Source organism: Synchiropus splendidus, chromosome 1, assembly GCF_027744825.2.
Source record: "Synchiropus splendidus isolate RoL2022-P1 chromosome 1, RoL_Sspl_1.0, whole genome shotgun sequence".
Classification (NCBI taxonomy): Eukaryota; Metazoa; Chordata; class Actinopteri; order Syngnathiformes; family Callionymidae; genus Synchiropus; species Synchiropus splendidus.
Window position 1 is genome coordinate 12328289 of NC_071334.1, and position 16799 is coordinate 12345087.

Below are 16799 nucleotides of genomic sequence, written 5' to 3' on the forward strand. Positions count from 1 at the left end.
TAGTATATTGACCTTGAATTTCACTGCACCAGAATAATTGTTTTCAGTCATTTGTGTATGTAATTTTAACAGCAAAACACTCCTCTGAGCCTGATCCTAGCTAATGCCCCACAACCCTCACTAGGGGGAGCATTTTTATGTGTTTTTTCTTGTTTCTATTCTAAGTTGAAGCTATTTCACGGCGTCTGCAACCACAGACAAATTGCAGATATATTCACTGATTACATGCTTCTGCTTTTCTGATTTATAATTTCCCCCGATAGAGCGTCCACCATTTTTCATCGCCGAGCTCCAGAATTCACAGGCGGATGAGGGGAGCTCAGCTCACCTACGCTGTGAGCTCTCCAAACCAGGGGTTGCTGTGCAGTGGAAGAAGAACAGGCTGCCGCTGAGGGCCAGTCAAAAGTATGATGTGAAACAAGAGGGCGCTCGTGTTGAGCTTCACATCAGAGACCTTTCACTTGAGGATGGTGGGAGCTACACATGTCAGGCAGAGGGAGCCGGGACGACTGCACGTCTGACTGTTACAGGTGTATGAAGAGAAATATATTGATATTGCAATCCATCTTGCATTCGCTGATAGTTTATGATTTTCAGAACTTCCTGTGTTCTTCAAGACCAACCTGGAAAACACAAAGGCTGAAGAGGGAAGTACAGTCTGTCTGTGTTGTGAACTGTCCAAGCCTGGGCTAACAGTTGAGTGGAGGAAGAACAAACTGCTTCTGAGAGCCAACATGAAGTATGAGATGAAGCAGGAAGGATGCATCGCACAACTGCTCATGAAGGACCTGAATGTGGACGACAGTGGACGGTACTCATGCCGAGCTGAGGATGCAGAGACTGATGCAGCAGTGACTGTTACAGGTACGTTCTACTGTACGTCTTTCAAATAATCATACAATGGCAAGTGAAACAAGTCTGTGTCTGTGTTTCACAGAAGTCCCACCATTCTTCAAGCAACAGCTTCAAAACATGATGTTTGTGGAAGGATCGTCGGTCACACTGTGTTGTGAGATATCCAAACCTGAAGTGTCAGTGCAGTGGAAGAAAAACAAGCTTCCTCTGAGGGCGGGGAGGAAGTATGAGATGATCCAGGACGGTCACAGTCTGCGGCTTCATATGAAGGAGATCGCTGTTGAGGACGGCGGCGAATACACGTGTCAAGCAGGGAGTGTGAAGACGACTGCAACTGTATCAGTGAAAGGTTCGTCACAAATATAACTCAACTTTGGAAGGGGAAACTATCCTATCATATTTTGCAAATATCTTGTCTGCAAATTCAGATTTAATTCAAATCTTTGACTGTCAACTGTTGCTGTACATTTTGGGATGTGAGTGTGGTGCTACTCAAGAAACTTCATAATGGACATAATTCTACAGGTTATGTGGATTTAGTGCAACACAGGTGGTGTAAATACAGCACAAAAACAAAATAATTACTTGTTCATATAGCTATTTTCTTGTCCCGCCATTCCCTCCAGAGCTCCCACCTTTCTTCAAGAGCGAATTGGAAAGTGTTGAGTGTCAGGAGGGCGAGTCCCTCGCTCTTAAATGTGAGTTATCCAAGCCTGGAGTTGCAGTACAGTGGAAGAAGAACAGGTTGCCACTGAGAGCCAGCAGGAACTGTGAGATGAAGCAAGATGGCTGCTCTGTCCAACTTCTCATCAAGGAGCTCAAACTGGAAGACAGCGGAAGCTACATTTGTCAGGCAGGAAGGGTGGAGACAAGCGCCAGAGTCACAGTGAAAGGTGGGTCCCTCAGGTCTCTGTTGCTTTAAGAAATTAAATTACCAGAGGTATATATAAAAAAGAGCTTGGGTTGGAAGTGTTCTCCTGATCATGATGTATAGTTGTGAGTGGGACTAACCCTCTTACTTATTGATATTTGGGTGACAAGAACGACAAAGACTATGTTGTAAAAGCTGTCACATTAATGAGGTTATTGCCCTAGTTGACAATCACATACTGTCTTAATGTGTAAAATCCTGTCTATGCTTTGTAGAAATCCCTCTGTACTTCAAAGAAGACTTGGAGGAAGTGGAGGCTGAAGAAGGGGACACAGTGTTGCTGTGCTGTGAGTTGTCAAAGGCAGGTGTCTCTCCTCAGTGGAGGAAGGATGGACTGCCGCTGAGAGCTGGGCCCAAGTATGAAATGAAGCAAGATGGTGGTTTCATAAAGCTTCATATTAAGCATGTCAAACCTGAAGACGGTGGGAGCTACACTTGTGAAGCAGGCAGTGTCAAGACTGTTACGACGGTTGCTGTGAAAGGTATATATGCTACATATGGTAGCATTCTGTTTTGGGGTTTTTGGGAAGTTTTTGAGGCAACGTAGTTAATGAAGATTCTTGTTTCAGATGTTTCCTTAAAAAAAATCCTCCTCACGTGATGAGTATTTGTCTAGTTTAAGGAGGAGACCAAGACTTTGTTTTCAGTGGAACAAACTAGACGTTTGTTTTATAGTCTTGGTCTTGGTCAACTGCAACTCTATCACCAATCCTAGTAATGAATCCTCTGTTCTGTTTCTCAGAGCCACCAGTATTCTTCCAGATAGAATTAGAAAGTCTGAAGATGAAGGAAGGAGGCGTGGCCTCTTTGTGTTGTGAGATCTCAAAACCCGGCTTGCTTGTCCAGTGGAAGAAGAACCAGGTACCTCTGAGAGCCAACAGGAAGTATGACATCAAGCAAGATGGCTGCCTTCTACAGCTCCTCATCAAGGATCTCCAAGTTGAGGACAGCGGAAGTTACACATGCCAAGTACAAAATGCAGAAACGACTGCGACTTTGACGGTGAAAGGTATGTTCTAAGAATATTTAACTACTTCAAAGTGCTATTCTTATAAATTGTTTTCATATTTGTCCAGAGATGCCTGTATTCTTTAAGAACAACCTAAAAAATATGGAAGCTGAAGAGAAAAGCACAGCCACTCTGTGTTGTGAGCTGTCCAGACCTGGAGCCGCTGTGCAGTGGAAGAAGAACAACCTGTCTCTGAGAGCCAACAGGAAGTATGAGATGAAGCAGGAGGGCTGCAGGGTCCAGCTTCTGATCAAGGATCTGAATGTGGAGGACAGTGGGAGTTACTCTTGCCATACAGGAAGTGCAGAAACTGGTGCCACTTTGACTGTTACAGGTGTGATGGAACTGCAAGCCTTGTTTCTAAAGAAATATAAGGAAGTATATGTTTCATGATTATTATACTCTTTTCAATTTTCATGTCCAGAGCTCCCAACGTTCTTCAAGAAAAATCTAGAAAACAAGGTGGTTCAAGAAGGAGAATCTGCTTCTCTGCTGTGTGAAGTGTCCAAATCAGGCATCCCAGTGCAGTGGAAGAAGAACATGATGCCTCTGAGGGCAAACAGGAAGTACGAGATGACGCAGGACGGTTGTTCACTTCAGCTCACAATCAAAGAGCTCAGTCCACAGGACAGTGGGAAGTACGCATGCCAAGCAGGTGCTGTAGAGACAAGTGCAACTGTGACAGTGAAAGGTAAGGATGGCAAACTCACTCTCCCAGTATCTCATGAATGTTCCTGTTAAAACATTTGTTGGTTTCAGAGTTGCCGCCGATCTTTAAGAAAGAGTTACATGACATGAAGGCGAAGGAGGAAGAGTCCATTTCACTGTGCTGTGAGCTGTCCAAACCTGGGGTGACAGTGCAGTGGAAGAAGAACAACGTGCCTCTGAGAGCCAACAAGAAGTATGAAATGAAACAGGACGGCTGCTCACTTCAGCTGACGATCAGAGAGCTCAGTCCTCAGGACAGCGGGAGTTACTCCTGCCAGGCTGGAACTGTAGAGACACGGTCCAATGTGACCGTTACAGGTGACATAAATGCATCTGTATTCATGAATCCTCTTGAATGATATAAATGATATACTGTATAACTTCTGTTATTTCTCCAGAACTCCCCCCTTTTTTCATGAAAGAATTAGAAAGTGTGGAGGCTCAAGAAGGAAAGTGGATCTCGCTGTGCTGTCAACTATCCAAACCTGTGGTACCAGTGCAGTGGAAGAAGAACAGCGTCCTCCTGAGAGCCAACAGGAAGTATGAAATGAAACAAGACGGTTGTTTGCTTCAGCTGACGATCAGAGAGCTCAGTCCTCAGGACAGTGGGAGTTACTCCTGCCAGGCTGGAACTGTAGAGACACGGGCCAATGTGACAATCAGAGGTGGTTTGATGACATGTTGAATCACGCACGGCTGTAACATCAGACTTTTTATAAATCTCTTTGTATGTTCTTTTCAGAGCTCCCGCCTCTATTCACAAAAGAATTAGAAAGCCAAGAGGCTGAAGAAGGAGAGTCAGTCTCGCTGTGCTGCGAGCTCTCCAAACCTGGCTTTCCAGTGCAGTGGAAGAGGGGTAACGTGCTCCTCAGAGCCAACAGGGAGTACGAAATGAAACACGATGGCTGTGCTGTTAGTCTTCGAATCAAGGAGCTTGCACTGGAGGACAGTGGAGAATTCTCTTGTCAAGCAGGCGCAGCCAGAACTGGGGCGACACTCACTGTCAAAGGTGTGTTTTAAGACAGGGGTTCCGAGCCTAAATTGATCTCAGGTTCCATCTTTCCCAGAACAAATGGGCCTGGGACCCATTCAAGTGATAAAACTGATCCATTACTCTTGATTTCATTTGTGATAAATAACCATATTCAAGCTACTTACAATGAAATGACATGAAATCATGTGATTATTGCAAAGATATTTGTCATCGAAAAGTCCAACCAACTGCAGAACCAGGTGCAAGTCATGTTCATCAAATTCACTAAAGAGAAAAAGAAAATAAATGCACTTGATGCGAACTGTTGAGAAAATTGGAAAAAGTTTATAAAATTCAGAATAACATAGATGTAATACAACCATGTCTAAATATCATTTAAACTCCAAAGGAGATATAAGTATAATGTAAATGAAAGTATTTCCATAAAATGTTCTAGTTAATTTTCAAAACTGCTTCAATAGTTGCTTCCATGAACATTTATTTGCTGTTGGGAGCGCCATCACTTTCTTTTAAGAACTGTCACAGATATGCCGCTGTCAAATCAATTCAGTGACACACTACTGCCACCATACGTGGCTAATGTATTAAAGCATCGAGGCATCAGCTTTCTAATATGCACATTTAATATAAATATTTGTCCCCTAATCTGCAGTGTAACCTTTTTTTTTTTTATTTATATATGATTTAATATGAGATTTTAATGTGACCAAACGCAAAGGACTATGCTACTTAAAATACATTTGACCTGGATTACAAAACACATTAGAAATATAGGCTCTTAATTTGCAGGTTTACATGCTAACTGCCATGTTCATCTCAGATAATAATAATAATTAAAACTAAATGTATTCGACTGTCTCCATGTGGCTTTCAGAACGAGCACACTTCACCAGAGCGCTACAAAACACAGAGGCCGAGGAGGGTGGCACCGTGGTCCTCGCCTGTGAGTTCTCCAAACCAGGGGTGCAGGTTCAATGGAAGAAGAACAATTTGGCGCTGAGGGCGAACAGAAAGTATGAGATGAAGCAAGTTGATGGAGCTCTCCAGCTACACATTAAGGATCTCATTGTTGATGACAATGGCAGCTACACCTGCCAAGCAGGCGGTGCAGAAACGACTGCCAGTGTCTCTGTTAAAGGTGAATCCAGAAAGTCCACATTTCATTTTAGTAAGAATGAAGATGTGACGGTGATGTTTAACTGTTTATTTGTATGTAGCACTACCAAAAGTAGAAGCCCCAACGATTCTTCCGAGGTCAAGGGGATCTATTTCAAAAGCATCTCCAGGCCAAGAGGAGCCCCCTGTTGTTCCACCTGTTCCACCAGAGCCTAAAAAGCGGACGATGAGAAAAGCTTCTATGACCCCCTCAGAAAACGACATAGAAACCATGTTGGACATCATGCTGCCCAAACCATCGCTGGGAAAAGAAGAATCGCTGATCAAATCTGAGAGATTGGAGAAATGTTTGGACGACAGTAGGAAACTACCTCAGAGGGACGTGACTGAAGCCAGTGAAGGTCAGAAGGACGTGGAGATAGCTGCCATTAAAGAAGACAAGTCTCAAGTAGAGATGGAGAAGAGAACACCTGATAAGAACCTGGGGTTTGTTAAGGTCGACCAACAAGTAAGTCCTCATCTGCACCTTCACACCAAAGGAGACGAAGATGCAAAACAAACGTCTCCTGAAAATATACTTGAAGTGAGGGACGATGGTCCAGAATCATGGTGGAGGAAAAGCAAAGAGGAAAAACAGGATGTGAAACCAAAAACAGATTTGAATATGACTGATACAATCAAACAAGAGAAAGCTCTTTCTTACCTGAAAGAAGGTGAAGAAAGCGAAAACTCTGAAGTAGATTCAGTAAAACCACCTTCAAGGTCGAAAGGGAAGGTAACCACAGGAGTTAAGGAACCAGTGAAACAAACTGAAATGGTAATCACAGACATTCATCTTCAACTAGAGAGGCCTAGCGAAACAATAAGTTCAGACACCGACCAAAAACAGAGGAGTTATGTGAAACAAGTCTTCAGCGAGGAGAAGCCAGAACAACCACCACCGACTGTGGTGGAAGAGCAACCGAAACAGTCTGACTTTGTCCCTCCTAAGCCTCCTACAAGAGTGAAGAGTAAACCCAAGGCGGGAGCCCAGAAACGACTGTCACAGGACAGTGAGACCGACCTAGAGGAGCAGATCACTGCACCAGTGTTGGTAAAAGCTGACGATCATTCAGTCAAATATCTAGTGAGCTCACAGAAAAAAGAAATGGCTGATGAAACGGCACATGTGGAATATGAGAAGGTGAGTGAGAATAATCTGGGTGTGAAGGAGCTCGAAGTCAAGAAGCCTGTCAAACAACCAGTTAAACCACTGACAAAAGACCCAGAGGTAGATGGAGCATTGAAACTAGTGGTTGAACCAGTCAGAAGAACGGAGATACAACCGTTACCACATGACAAAGACATTCCTCTTCTATACATCTCTGAGGATGAAACCTTTTCAGAGGCTTTGTCAGAAATCCCAGATAACCACGTCCAGCGGAGAGAGATGGTCGATGATAGGACACCTGAGTTCCAGATGGAAGATGAACCTGAGATGCAAGATGCTGCGGTTAAGATCCAGGCTGCCTTCAAAGGTTACAAAACCCGCAAAGACATGCGACCCGTCTTCAAGGAGGTCTTTAAGAACCAGAGTGTTGAGGTTGACGGTAGCATCAGTTTGGTTTGCACAGTGGACGGCAGCCCCACCAGTGTGCGCTGGCTGAAGAACGGACACCAAATAACTTGTGATTCAAGATGTCACATGGAGACTACAGAGGATGGCTTGTGCAAACTGGTGATCACCAAAGTGAACAGCAGTGACGGTGGCATCTATACATGTGAGGCTTTGAATAAATTTGGCGTCACCTCCTACAATGCAAATGTAAAAGTAGTGCAGCCTGCGGAGGTGGCCCAGAAGCACCTGCACCCACCTCTGGCTACCATCACCCCTCTGCAGCTGGCACCCCAGACCCACCCAGACAGTGAGCCTCTCCAGCAGAGTCAGGTTTCTACACTGACTCCCGATGCTGATAACTATGTTGAAAGTGTGAGTGTGTCGTGGTGGGAGGCTTATAATCTGACCGAGGCGGACGCTCAGATGAGTCTGGATGACAGAAGAAGAGCTTCACTGGTCGCCTCCAGCTCTGGTGAGTAAAACCAGCCAGCAAGACATGGAAACATCACAACTCACCATCAGTCTTAAAGTTAGTGATTTATTATGATTTCTAATATTTCATCTCACATTAGTATTTCGAGAACTATCTCATCAATGTTATACACCTTTTTGACACATTAATCCAGTGTCTAATTCTGATTCAACAGCGTCAAGTCCTTCTGACTATGATACAGCTCCAGATATGATTGAGTCCAATGAAAGCAGTCCTGCTATGATGAGGTCAGACAACATTTGGTTGGTGAATGCATTGCTCTACATATTGTTCCAAGTTTTCAATCATTTCTTGACAGAGTGGCACCCAAAGAGACACCCAAAGAACAGGTAGCAAAAATACAAACTATGCCTCCAAAAGATGAGGGTCTTGCTCCTCCTCCAGCACCTGATCGAGATCTTTTGGCTGTCAAAGGTCACATATTTACTCTGACTGTATCTTTGGAATTATTGTTGACCTATTGCTGCACTGAAGAATAACTGATCTGTTTCCCAATCCTCCCTCAGAGCCCCATGATGCCCGACTGAAAACACCATCTCCCAAGCATCCACGTGCCCACACACCTCTCACTAGTACTGTGTCCGGATCTGAGTCAGACGGAGAAGAGAACCAGCGAGAGGTCGGGGTTGTTACCCTGCGTGGATCTTACCTTGTTTGTTTACGCATGTGTTGTATTAACCTCTTAGGAACTGATAGTCCAAACTGTCATGCCACCGTTTCATCTGAGATTGAAACATTGTAGTATATTAAGTTTAATAGTAAGCACGGGGTATTGAGTATAAACAGGATAACAAGAAAACCGATTTTTATTTTACTTTTTACCTCCACTGACAGCAGTTTCCTAAAGACTTCCCCATTATTATATTATTTCATGAGCAGTAAGTAGCCCATCTAGTGACATGACTAGGTCTGGCTCAGTCAAGAAACCAGACATTTAGACTTCTTTCAACACAGAACATAATATCTGAAATAAGTCAACATACATTTTGAAAAGTTTTTTGATTCATTTCCATCTGCAGTCTCTTCTCCTGGTGTGTGTTGTAAGAGCTCTGTGCCTCTATTGCCCCCTGCTGTCCGATTATGCCCATTGCACTCATTTGCAGAAATTCTATAGATAGAAATATGTGTAGTTCTAGTTGGATGTCAATGGTGTAAAATTAACTGACTAAAAAAGGGGAATATAAGCAGGATGACATATAGTTAGTTAAGAGGTTACTAAATAATTTGTAAAAAAAAAAAAAAATGTACCGCCCTAGACATATTCTCCAGTCGTTGAAATGCTATCCAGTCACTCACTTTCCATTTTTCCTTTCACATTGCAGCTTGATGAATGTAGGTCACTTAAACCCTGGTATTGTTATGATTATTGCTATTAAAGAGTTGCTTATTTATTTTTCCTAATGCACATGACTGATTTACCTGCCGTTTACTTCTAATTCCTGTAGAACTTTGAGATCTTCGTGGCTCGAGCAGATTGTAACCCCAACAGTGGAAACAAGGACAGTTTCGTTCTGAAGGAGGGCCAGTATGTGGAGGTCCTGGACTCTGTTCACCCTGACAGTTGGCTCATCCGGACCAAACCCACTAAAACCAGCCTTGCTCGCCAGGGTTGGGTGTGTCCTGCTTACCTTGAGAAGAAGAGAAAGGTCGCTAATGACGGCAACATCCATTATATTTTCACCACAAGTAGTTTGTGACATTTTCTATCGTGTCAAACAGGAGATCTTCACCCAAATAAGACCAACTCAAGAGGATATAGACGGCATTGGTTCCACGAGAGAAGAGTACAGAAAAGTGCTGAGGTCGGACTTTTTGCTATTGAATCTATTCTCAGGAAAATAGTGAAAACCCAACAGTGTTGTGCGCAACAACAAGATCTATTTTTCACATCTATTTTTCTCCAGTCAACTGATCCAAGGTCTAATTGATGGAGAAGAGGAGTTTGTGGACGAGATGAAAGACTTCTCCTCTCACCAGATGCGCTCCATTGACTCGAGCCAGCAAGCTCCATTGAACATCTGCAACCAGAAAGACATCATTTTCAGGAATATTAAGGACATTATTCTTCTGCATGAGCGGTAGGAAGATCGTGCTCACCATGATAACTAATATTTTTATCTGCACCCATATGTAACTGAGCTGTTTTTGGCCCCTGTGCAGGTCCATTCTGCCAAACCTGAAGGAGTGTGTCACAGATGATGACGTCGCTGCGCAACTGATCCAGTACGCCAGTGACTTCGACAAGTATCTTCATTACATGGAGGGGCAAGCTCATGCGGAGGCCTGCCTGAGCGAAAAGGCAACCCAGGAGTATTTTCAAGTACGTGACCTAAAACACATCTGACAGAAAAGTAGAAGTAGAAGTGCTGCAGTTTCAGTTGACCACTTTTCTTTAATGGACCAGGAGTTCACTAAGTCCGGGAGTATGGACATCATCACCTTCCTCCAGAGACCCGTCGAGAGGATTCAGACTTACCAGACACTTCTTAAGGTGATAACGTCCCATTTACTGAATCTCTTGAGCTTCTGTGTAATGAGAAATGTCTTCATTCAGGAGTTGATCAAGAACAAGGCCAAAAGTGGGCAGACCTGTGCTCTCCTGGAGGACGCCTTCTCTATAGTGTGTTGTTTACCATGGAGGTCTGAAAACCTGCACCAGGTCTCACTGATCGAGAACTATCCAGCTCCTCTCTCTGCTCTGGGTGAACCTGTGCGACAGGTAGATGTTTCCATCACCATCTTAACATTTCTGAAGGTAAATTTGAAGTATTTCAACTTCTCAAATCGTGTACCGCTTTCTGTCAGGGGCGCTTCACCGTCTGGGAGGACTCGCCAGAAATAAAGGCGACCTCGAGAGGGCATCAGAGACAGGTCTTTCTCTTTAAAGAATGCATTGTTCTTTGTAAACTGAAGAGAGACACCAACAGGAGCAGCGACTCCTTCGCCTTCAAGAATAAAATGAAGGTCATTCAAACAAGTATTAATGATGAAAACTCTGTTACTGTGATGATGTTCACTTACTTTTGTTCCGTGCAGCTGAGTGATGTGGAGTTAAAGGAGAGTCTGGGAGGGGATGACAAGTCTTGGGGGCTGTGGCATGAGCACAGGGGGTCAGTACGGAGGTACACACTGCAGGGTCGATCATCCCAGGTGAAACTGTCCTGGCTCAAGGACCTGAAGGACTTGAAGCAACGGCTGAGCCTGCTGAGTCACAGTGAGTTCAGATACACCGAAGTCAAGCTGAGTGATGAGAGGGTTTGTGATTTCCGTCCATCACCTGTGTCACCTAAGGCCCTCCGGTGTTTGAGTCATTGCTGTCGGACTGCACAACAAAAGTAGGTCAGACGATCAAACTGACCTGCAACGTCAGGGGTTCACCCAAACCTACCGTCAGCTGGCTTAAAGGTGAACATTTGTGTCTTCTGTTACGTCCTCGTGAAAGAAGCTTGTGCTTGTTAAACTTGTGCTCATGTCCCAGATGGCCTGCCTCTGGAGGACGACCCTCGCCACATCATGTCAGAGGACCGGACCGGCACCTTCTGTCTGATCTTGGACAGCGTGACAGCGGAGGACTCTGGGCAGTACACTTGTTATGCCTCCAGTTGTGTGGGCAAGGCTGCCGCTCTGGCTAAGGTGGTTGTACAAGGTCAGTCAAAACTCTTGCATTGAGATTCTGTCTTACAAGTTTGTTTGAGCTGATGTAATGCAAAACTAACTTGGTGCCTCAGCATGCATGTAAAACACCGCTGCACATTTATGATTAAGATAAGCTCATAGAGCCCTCTCCCACTTCGCTGTGAAAGTCAAATGAAAATGAATGAAAACAAGAACGAAAGTGAAAGTAAGAATGCTCAGCATTTGTTTTTTGACAGCCCAAAAACTGAAGAGTTTCAGGGAGAGTAGTATTTATTGTGAAGACTATTAAAGTCACTGTTCATTTAAAAGTAATAAACTGATGAAAGGTGAAAAAGTTTATTATTCTAATGATTTGCTTAAGAAACTTTTATTTATTGCTTTCATATCTTCTCTGTTGGTTGTTTTTCCCCCCCTTTTCCTTCTACTTTATTTTTGCATGCCAGTGAATATGCATGTTCACTTGCTGTTATAAGTGCAGTTCCCTAGATTTTGATTTATTTATGTAAATACTAAAGCTGGGACTTTAACAGATTAAACAAAAAGAATTTCTGCATAAATAATTCTGCATATATTGTTTCATACAAGAGGAGCGCTTTTCAGTCACCACTTCCAGGTGCCCTACATATGTTTTGTGATGTCATCACCAAAACTTCCATGATGAAGGAGACTAAATGGGATGATGAAAAATTGTATTCCACCAAAAATGTGCGCTTTATACACCAGGGAGTTTGCCCATCATTGTGGAACCTCCACCCTGATGTTTAAGCTTATGTGAGCAGATTCAACTTAAATTCACCAACATTAAAATTGGTTAATTCCAAAACAAAAGATTACTTTTTCAAATTGGGTTCAAATTGTAATTTAATATGTGATAATATTCTCTGAAATGCATGACATTTATTTCTTCTCTGCAGCTCCACCCAGATTCGTGAGTCGGCTGGAAAGTGCATGCTTGATAGAGAAAGAGAATATCCAGTTCTCTTGCTCCACATTCACCACCCCTCTGCCAAGAATCCGGTACAGTCGTGATACGCCTCAGTTTGCTAAATCTCAAGGCCGTGTGAGACTAAATTTCGTCAACTCTCTGACATGACAGCTGGTTAAAAGATGGTAATGAGCTGATTGACAAGCAGAAATATGCCATTGTGAACGACGCCCGCAGTGGGATCTTGTCACTGACAGTCATGAGTGCCACAGAGGACGATATTGGCCAGTACGAATGTGAGGTAGGATCACTATCCATGTCCCGTTGTCATTGCTGTATCAGAGACTTGAGACTTTCTTTCCTGTTTGGTGCAGCTTTGGAACGAATTTGGGTGCGTTAAGTGCAAGGCAGGTCTGTGTCCGGCCTATGTTCCCTCCATTGAAATTGAGGAGGACCAGCCACAAGACTTACCAGCCAAAGGTAGGACATGTGGCAAGGCTGAAGGTACCGCTCTACAGCGAGCTATCCTTGACTTCACTTCACATCCCATTCATCAGTTCATATGTTGTGTTAAACATGGGAAGCCTTACAGTATCTTCTCCATTTCAGTTCCACTTACATCATAAATTAAAATCAGCAGCACCAGTTCTCTGTGGTTAATGGCTCAACAACATATTTGTTGAGAACATCTTTAAGATTAAATTCGAGACAAGAGGCTGTGATGAAACTTGAATTGAAAAACGTGAGCGATGAAATTGTGACTGATGGTGTGTAGGAATGAAAAGCTTGTCTGTAGCGATTTCAGACGGGTGACCCACATGCAGCAGGGAGGAAACTGAGGTTTAAGTCCAAGAAATTTTATTAAACTAACCCAATGCACTCAACTTCTACACTAGAAGGAGGCAGATAAACAATGAATAAAATGCTATACACAGACAGAATTACACTCAACTTCCACGCTAGAAGGAGGCAAACCAAAATACTATACAGGAACAGAACACTCTACTTCTGAACTAGGTGGTTGGAGAAACGATACAAAAACTCAACACCACTGGGAGACAGAGTCCGATAAATAAAATTAAACAGTCCAGAAACAAAAACAAGCGTCCATGAGCGCAAACGGTGGGGAAGAACCAGAGTCCAGGGAATAAGTCCACAGGATTGGGGGAGAGGAGCAGGCACAGATGCACTGTAAAACAAAGGAGATCAATCAGAACTCACAAACTGAAAGCGCATGGGGAAAAAACGTCCATGGTCAGGAGAAGAATCATCCATGCAGACAGGCACGGAGGGTCATACCAGGACGAGCAAAAGCAACAAACAGTTGTCTTCAAGTTCAAGTAGCATGGTGGATGATGAGAGGATTGGGCTCATGTGTTTGTGTGTCTGTGACACCTGTTTGGTGGGAAGAAGACCCCCAATCCTGGAAAAGAGGAGGAGAGAAAGGCGAGATCAGGAAGTTGTCCAAAACAATATGATCAAACGGTCGGGGTCTGTAACAGGGTCATTACACATTATTTGTCAAATCACCTGTTGCCATAACCAAGAGAGAACTTGCAGCTGTTTTCATGATGATACTTGCTTCATACTGAACTTCCCAACATTTTCATCCATGGAAAGACATTAATGCATTTGTTGTATTTAATGTGTTTGTTTTCAGTCTCCGCAGGCATGAGTCCATCAAACTACATCATCCGTATCCATTTCACTCACTTCAAAATCCAAACACTATTTCAAACACATTTTATTTTACGTCATCCTCGAGGGTAAGAAGGAGACACTCGAGTTCACAACGTAACATTTGTCTTATCCCTCTTAACGTTTGGACGCCATCCCATCATGTTTGCATTTCCATTGTCAGTAATGAGTTTTCGTCTTCCCTTCCACTGAAGCAGGAAGTTCCTCACATGGATCGCTCCATGTAAGTCATCATCGCCATCATAACTAATAAGTTCTCCACATGATCCCCAAGCTAACTCTCAACAGCAGCTCAGTCTTCTACTAACTCCCACCCTCCAGTGGTCATGTCAGCTGTGTCTTGTTGATGTGTGAAGCCTCAAGAGTCAAGGTAAGAGATGTATCAGTTCTGCTTCTTGATAAGAAGCCAAAATGCCTGCAGAAGATTCATTGAAATCAATAGAAATGAATAAATCAGAGGTAAGTTTATTTGCTCTGACTTGTCTATCAATGCTTCATGGTTTGTTTGTTGTCGTAGATGAAGAATCGGAGGGGTGGTCTGCGTCGTTTGTGAAGAAGTGGCTACAAACAGATTTCTCTCCTTCCACTATCGCCAAGACTATTGACCCTCTGGATCAGCATGAAAAGTCAGTCTGATGACTGGGCTCTGAGTAACGATCTTTCAAGTAAACTGGGGAAAGAGTAAAAGCTAGTAATAAACTATTAAATACTTGATAAAATACATTTATTCATGTTTTTTTTTTCTTTGACATGTTGATTCTTTTCAGCCAGCAGAACAAACTAAATATTTTATAGAACTTCAAACTTGACCTCAAAAATGTGCTCCCCCATCAATTCTAATGGTAAAATGCAACAAAATCTGACTTTTTATTATCCCTGTGTTTTCTTATGAGAGTAACAAGCAAGAATTCTAGCATCCTGAAGCCGTCAATCAAACTGTGTCCCTGTTAATCTCAGCCACGGACACTAGCAACTAACTCAGCAGAATGGATGAGTTTATACCTGTTACAACTCAGTCTTTTTCTGCAGAGCCAAGTGTGCGTCTGAAGAAACTGTTCCTCGCTATTCATCCAAGGATCAACCTCTGTATTATATTGAAGAGGAAGAAGAAGAGATTTACATATCTGACCAACTGCAAGAGATAACAGATGGTATTACTGTGAAGAAGATATTTACGCATCATGACTGTATGATCACTAATCTATCCATGCAACGGTTGCTTCAGCACCACCCTCCATCCAGATCCCAATTGATGACGCGCTGGTGGAGCCTGGTCAGTCAGCTACATTCACTGCCATCATCACTGGGAGGCCTATTCCTAGTGTGCAGTGGTACAAGGTAAAACTACCATTCCTTCATCATTGCAGTCACTTTGGGTTTATAGAAACGCACATGAGCAATCTATCAATCCTGTAACAACAAATGACAACTTCTTTAGTTTTCCTTCTCTGTCACTGTCTGAACACATCATTTCCACGTAACAGAGCAAGCAAGTGTGTTTGTGTGTATATTTCCAGCATGTGGCAGGTAGACAGCCTCACTGTGAGTTTTTGAGCTCTCAATAGCATCTTAAAAGGAAAAAAAAACACAACTAAATCTCCAGAAAACAGTAAAACAATGACATGAAAAAGCAAACTCCTGTGATGAACCTAAATTTAGAATTATTCTACATATTTACTGTTGAGATATGCTCTCAGGTGTATTGATTCTTTATTATCTATTAGACTGTGACTTTTATTTAGCCAGATTGAACAATATATCTCAGTTCTTCCATGTGCAGCAGCATCTGATGCTGTCCTTGTTTTAGTCCTCCATTGGATTATTCAGTTATTCCCCTAAAATAATTCTGGCCCACATGCATACGTGTGACTCTGTAACATTTACAATTCCATATTTTCACTCCTGGGCAAATCTTATCTTTTTCTGCTTGTTGACAAGAGCAATGTTTTTAGCTTGTCTAGGTAGGAGTGAGCAGCCTGGTGGTCTCTCTGTCAGCGACGGTCGCAGCATGCCACTGAATGAGAGTCACTGAGAAGCCCACATAACTATTGAACCATGAGGCAGGGCTACACCTGTAATGTCTGCTTAGTCACTTTGTTAACCTGATTTTTTATTCAGAAAAGCCTATTGTTGGGAAAATATGAAATTAATATATCATCAATCGACATTTATGGAAATTCAGCGATCAGAAAAAGCATGGCACTGTGAACCAAAAAACAGGTCATAGAGAAATTACTTAAGAAGTTGCTACATATAAGTTGAAGAAAAAAGTTGTCTTTTATTGAGTGCATGAAGTTTGTAGAGGAACAGAGGAGGAAAATGGTTCTAAGAACACCACATTTACATGAATAATATGTGTTACACCTTATCATGTCTCCTCACATGCCTCCGTTAGAATGTGAATGAACCACTTAGATGATTCATGGTGTCCTTCATGGAACATATCTATTCTAACATATCTATTCTATTTGTTCTGTTATATTCTAGGATGGAGAGCAACTGGTCGCAAATGAGAACGTGGAAATCGCTCAGCATGGCGCCCGTTCCTCGCTAACCATTGTGCGCCCTGAGGTCGAGGACAGCGGCATCTACACCTGCTTCTCCTTCAACACATCTGGACATGCCTCCTGCCAGGCTCAGCTCACTGTGGAGGAAGGTGAGGAACCACCAGGAGGACCTCCATGATCTTCCTCGTGGTTGATGAAATTTGATACTTGATTCTTCCTTTCAGGTCCAATGGAATTTCAGGAGAGAGAAGTGGAACTGGGGAAGAGGAGAAAGCTTTTTTCTGTTTATGATGTTCACGAGGAAGTTGGCCGGTGGGCTCATTCGCCGCA

The 16799-nt window shown here is 43.1% G+C and overlaps 1 protein-coding gene across 3 annotated transcripts in view; it reads left to right on the forward strand.

Moving 5' to 3' along the window:
- The window catches only part of obscna (obscurin, cytoskeletal calmodulin and titin-interacting RhoGEF a), a 39729-nt gene that overhangs the window by 16359 nt on the left and 6571 nt on the right, over positions 1 to 16799 (forward strand). For all 3 annotated transcript variants that reach the window (XM_053865749.1, XM_053865758.1, XM_053865765.1), the window contains exons 34-67: positions 264 to 530; positions 598 to 864; positions 938 to 1204; positions 1482 to 1748; positions 2002 to 2268; positions 2529 to 2795; positions 2863 to 3129; positions 3220 to 3486; positions 3555 to 3821; positions 3902 to 4168; positions 4246 to 4512; positions 5372 to 5635; positions 5715 to 7682; positions 7858 to 7930; positions 8002 to 8117; positions 8210 to 8322; positions 9149 to 9349; positions 9423 to 9505; positions 9608 to 9781; positions 9864 to 10023; positions 10108 to 10194; positions 10258 to 10422; positions 10509 to 10667; positions 10740 to 10917; positions 10995 to 11108; positions 11182 to 11349; positions 12254 to 12356; positions 12436 to 12565; positions 12639 to 12744; positions 14480 to 14588; positions 14992 to 15113; positions 15188 to 15300; positions 16450 to 16618; positions 16694 to 16781. In XM_053865749.1, the coding sequence (XP_053721724.1) occupies positions 264 to 530; positions 598 to 864; positions 938 to 1204; positions 1482 to 1748; positions 2002 to 2268; positions 2529 to 2795; positions 2863 to 3129; positions 3220 to 3486; positions 3555 to 3821; positions 3902 to 4168; positions 4246 to 4512; positions 5372 to 5635; positions 5715 to 7682; positions 7858 to 7930; positions 8002 to 8117; positions 8210 to 8322; positions 9149 to 9349; positions 9423 to 9505; positions 9608 to 9781; positions 9864 to 10023; positions 10108 to 10194; positions 10258 to 10422; positions 10509 to 10667; positions 10740 to 10917; positions 10995 to 11108; positions 11182 to 11349; positions 12254 to 12356; positions 12436 to 12565; positions 12639 to 12744; positions 14480 to 14588; positions 14992 to 15113; positions 15188 to 15300; positions 16450 to 16618; positions 16694 to 16781 (7900 nt within the window). The remainder of the gene's footprint in view (positions 1 to 263; positions 531 to 597; positions 865 to 937; positions 1205 to 1481; positions 1749 to 2001; positions 2269 to 2528; positions 2796 to 2862; positions 3130 to 3219; positions 3487 to 3554; positions 3822 to 3901; positions 4169 to 4245; positions 4513 to 5371; positions 5636 to 5714; positions 7683 to 7857; positions 7931 to 8001; positions 8118 to 8209; positions 8323 to 9148; positions 9350 to 9422; positions 9506 to 9607; positions 9782 to 9863; positions 10024 to 10107; positions 10195 to 10257; positions 10423 to 10508; positions 10668 to 10739; positions 10918 to 10994; positions 11109 to 11181; positions 11350 to 12253; positions 12357 to 12435; positions 12566 to 12638; positions 12745 to 14479; positions 14589 to 14991; positions 15114 to 15187; positions 15301 to 16449; positions 16619 to 16693; positions 16782 to 16799) is intronic.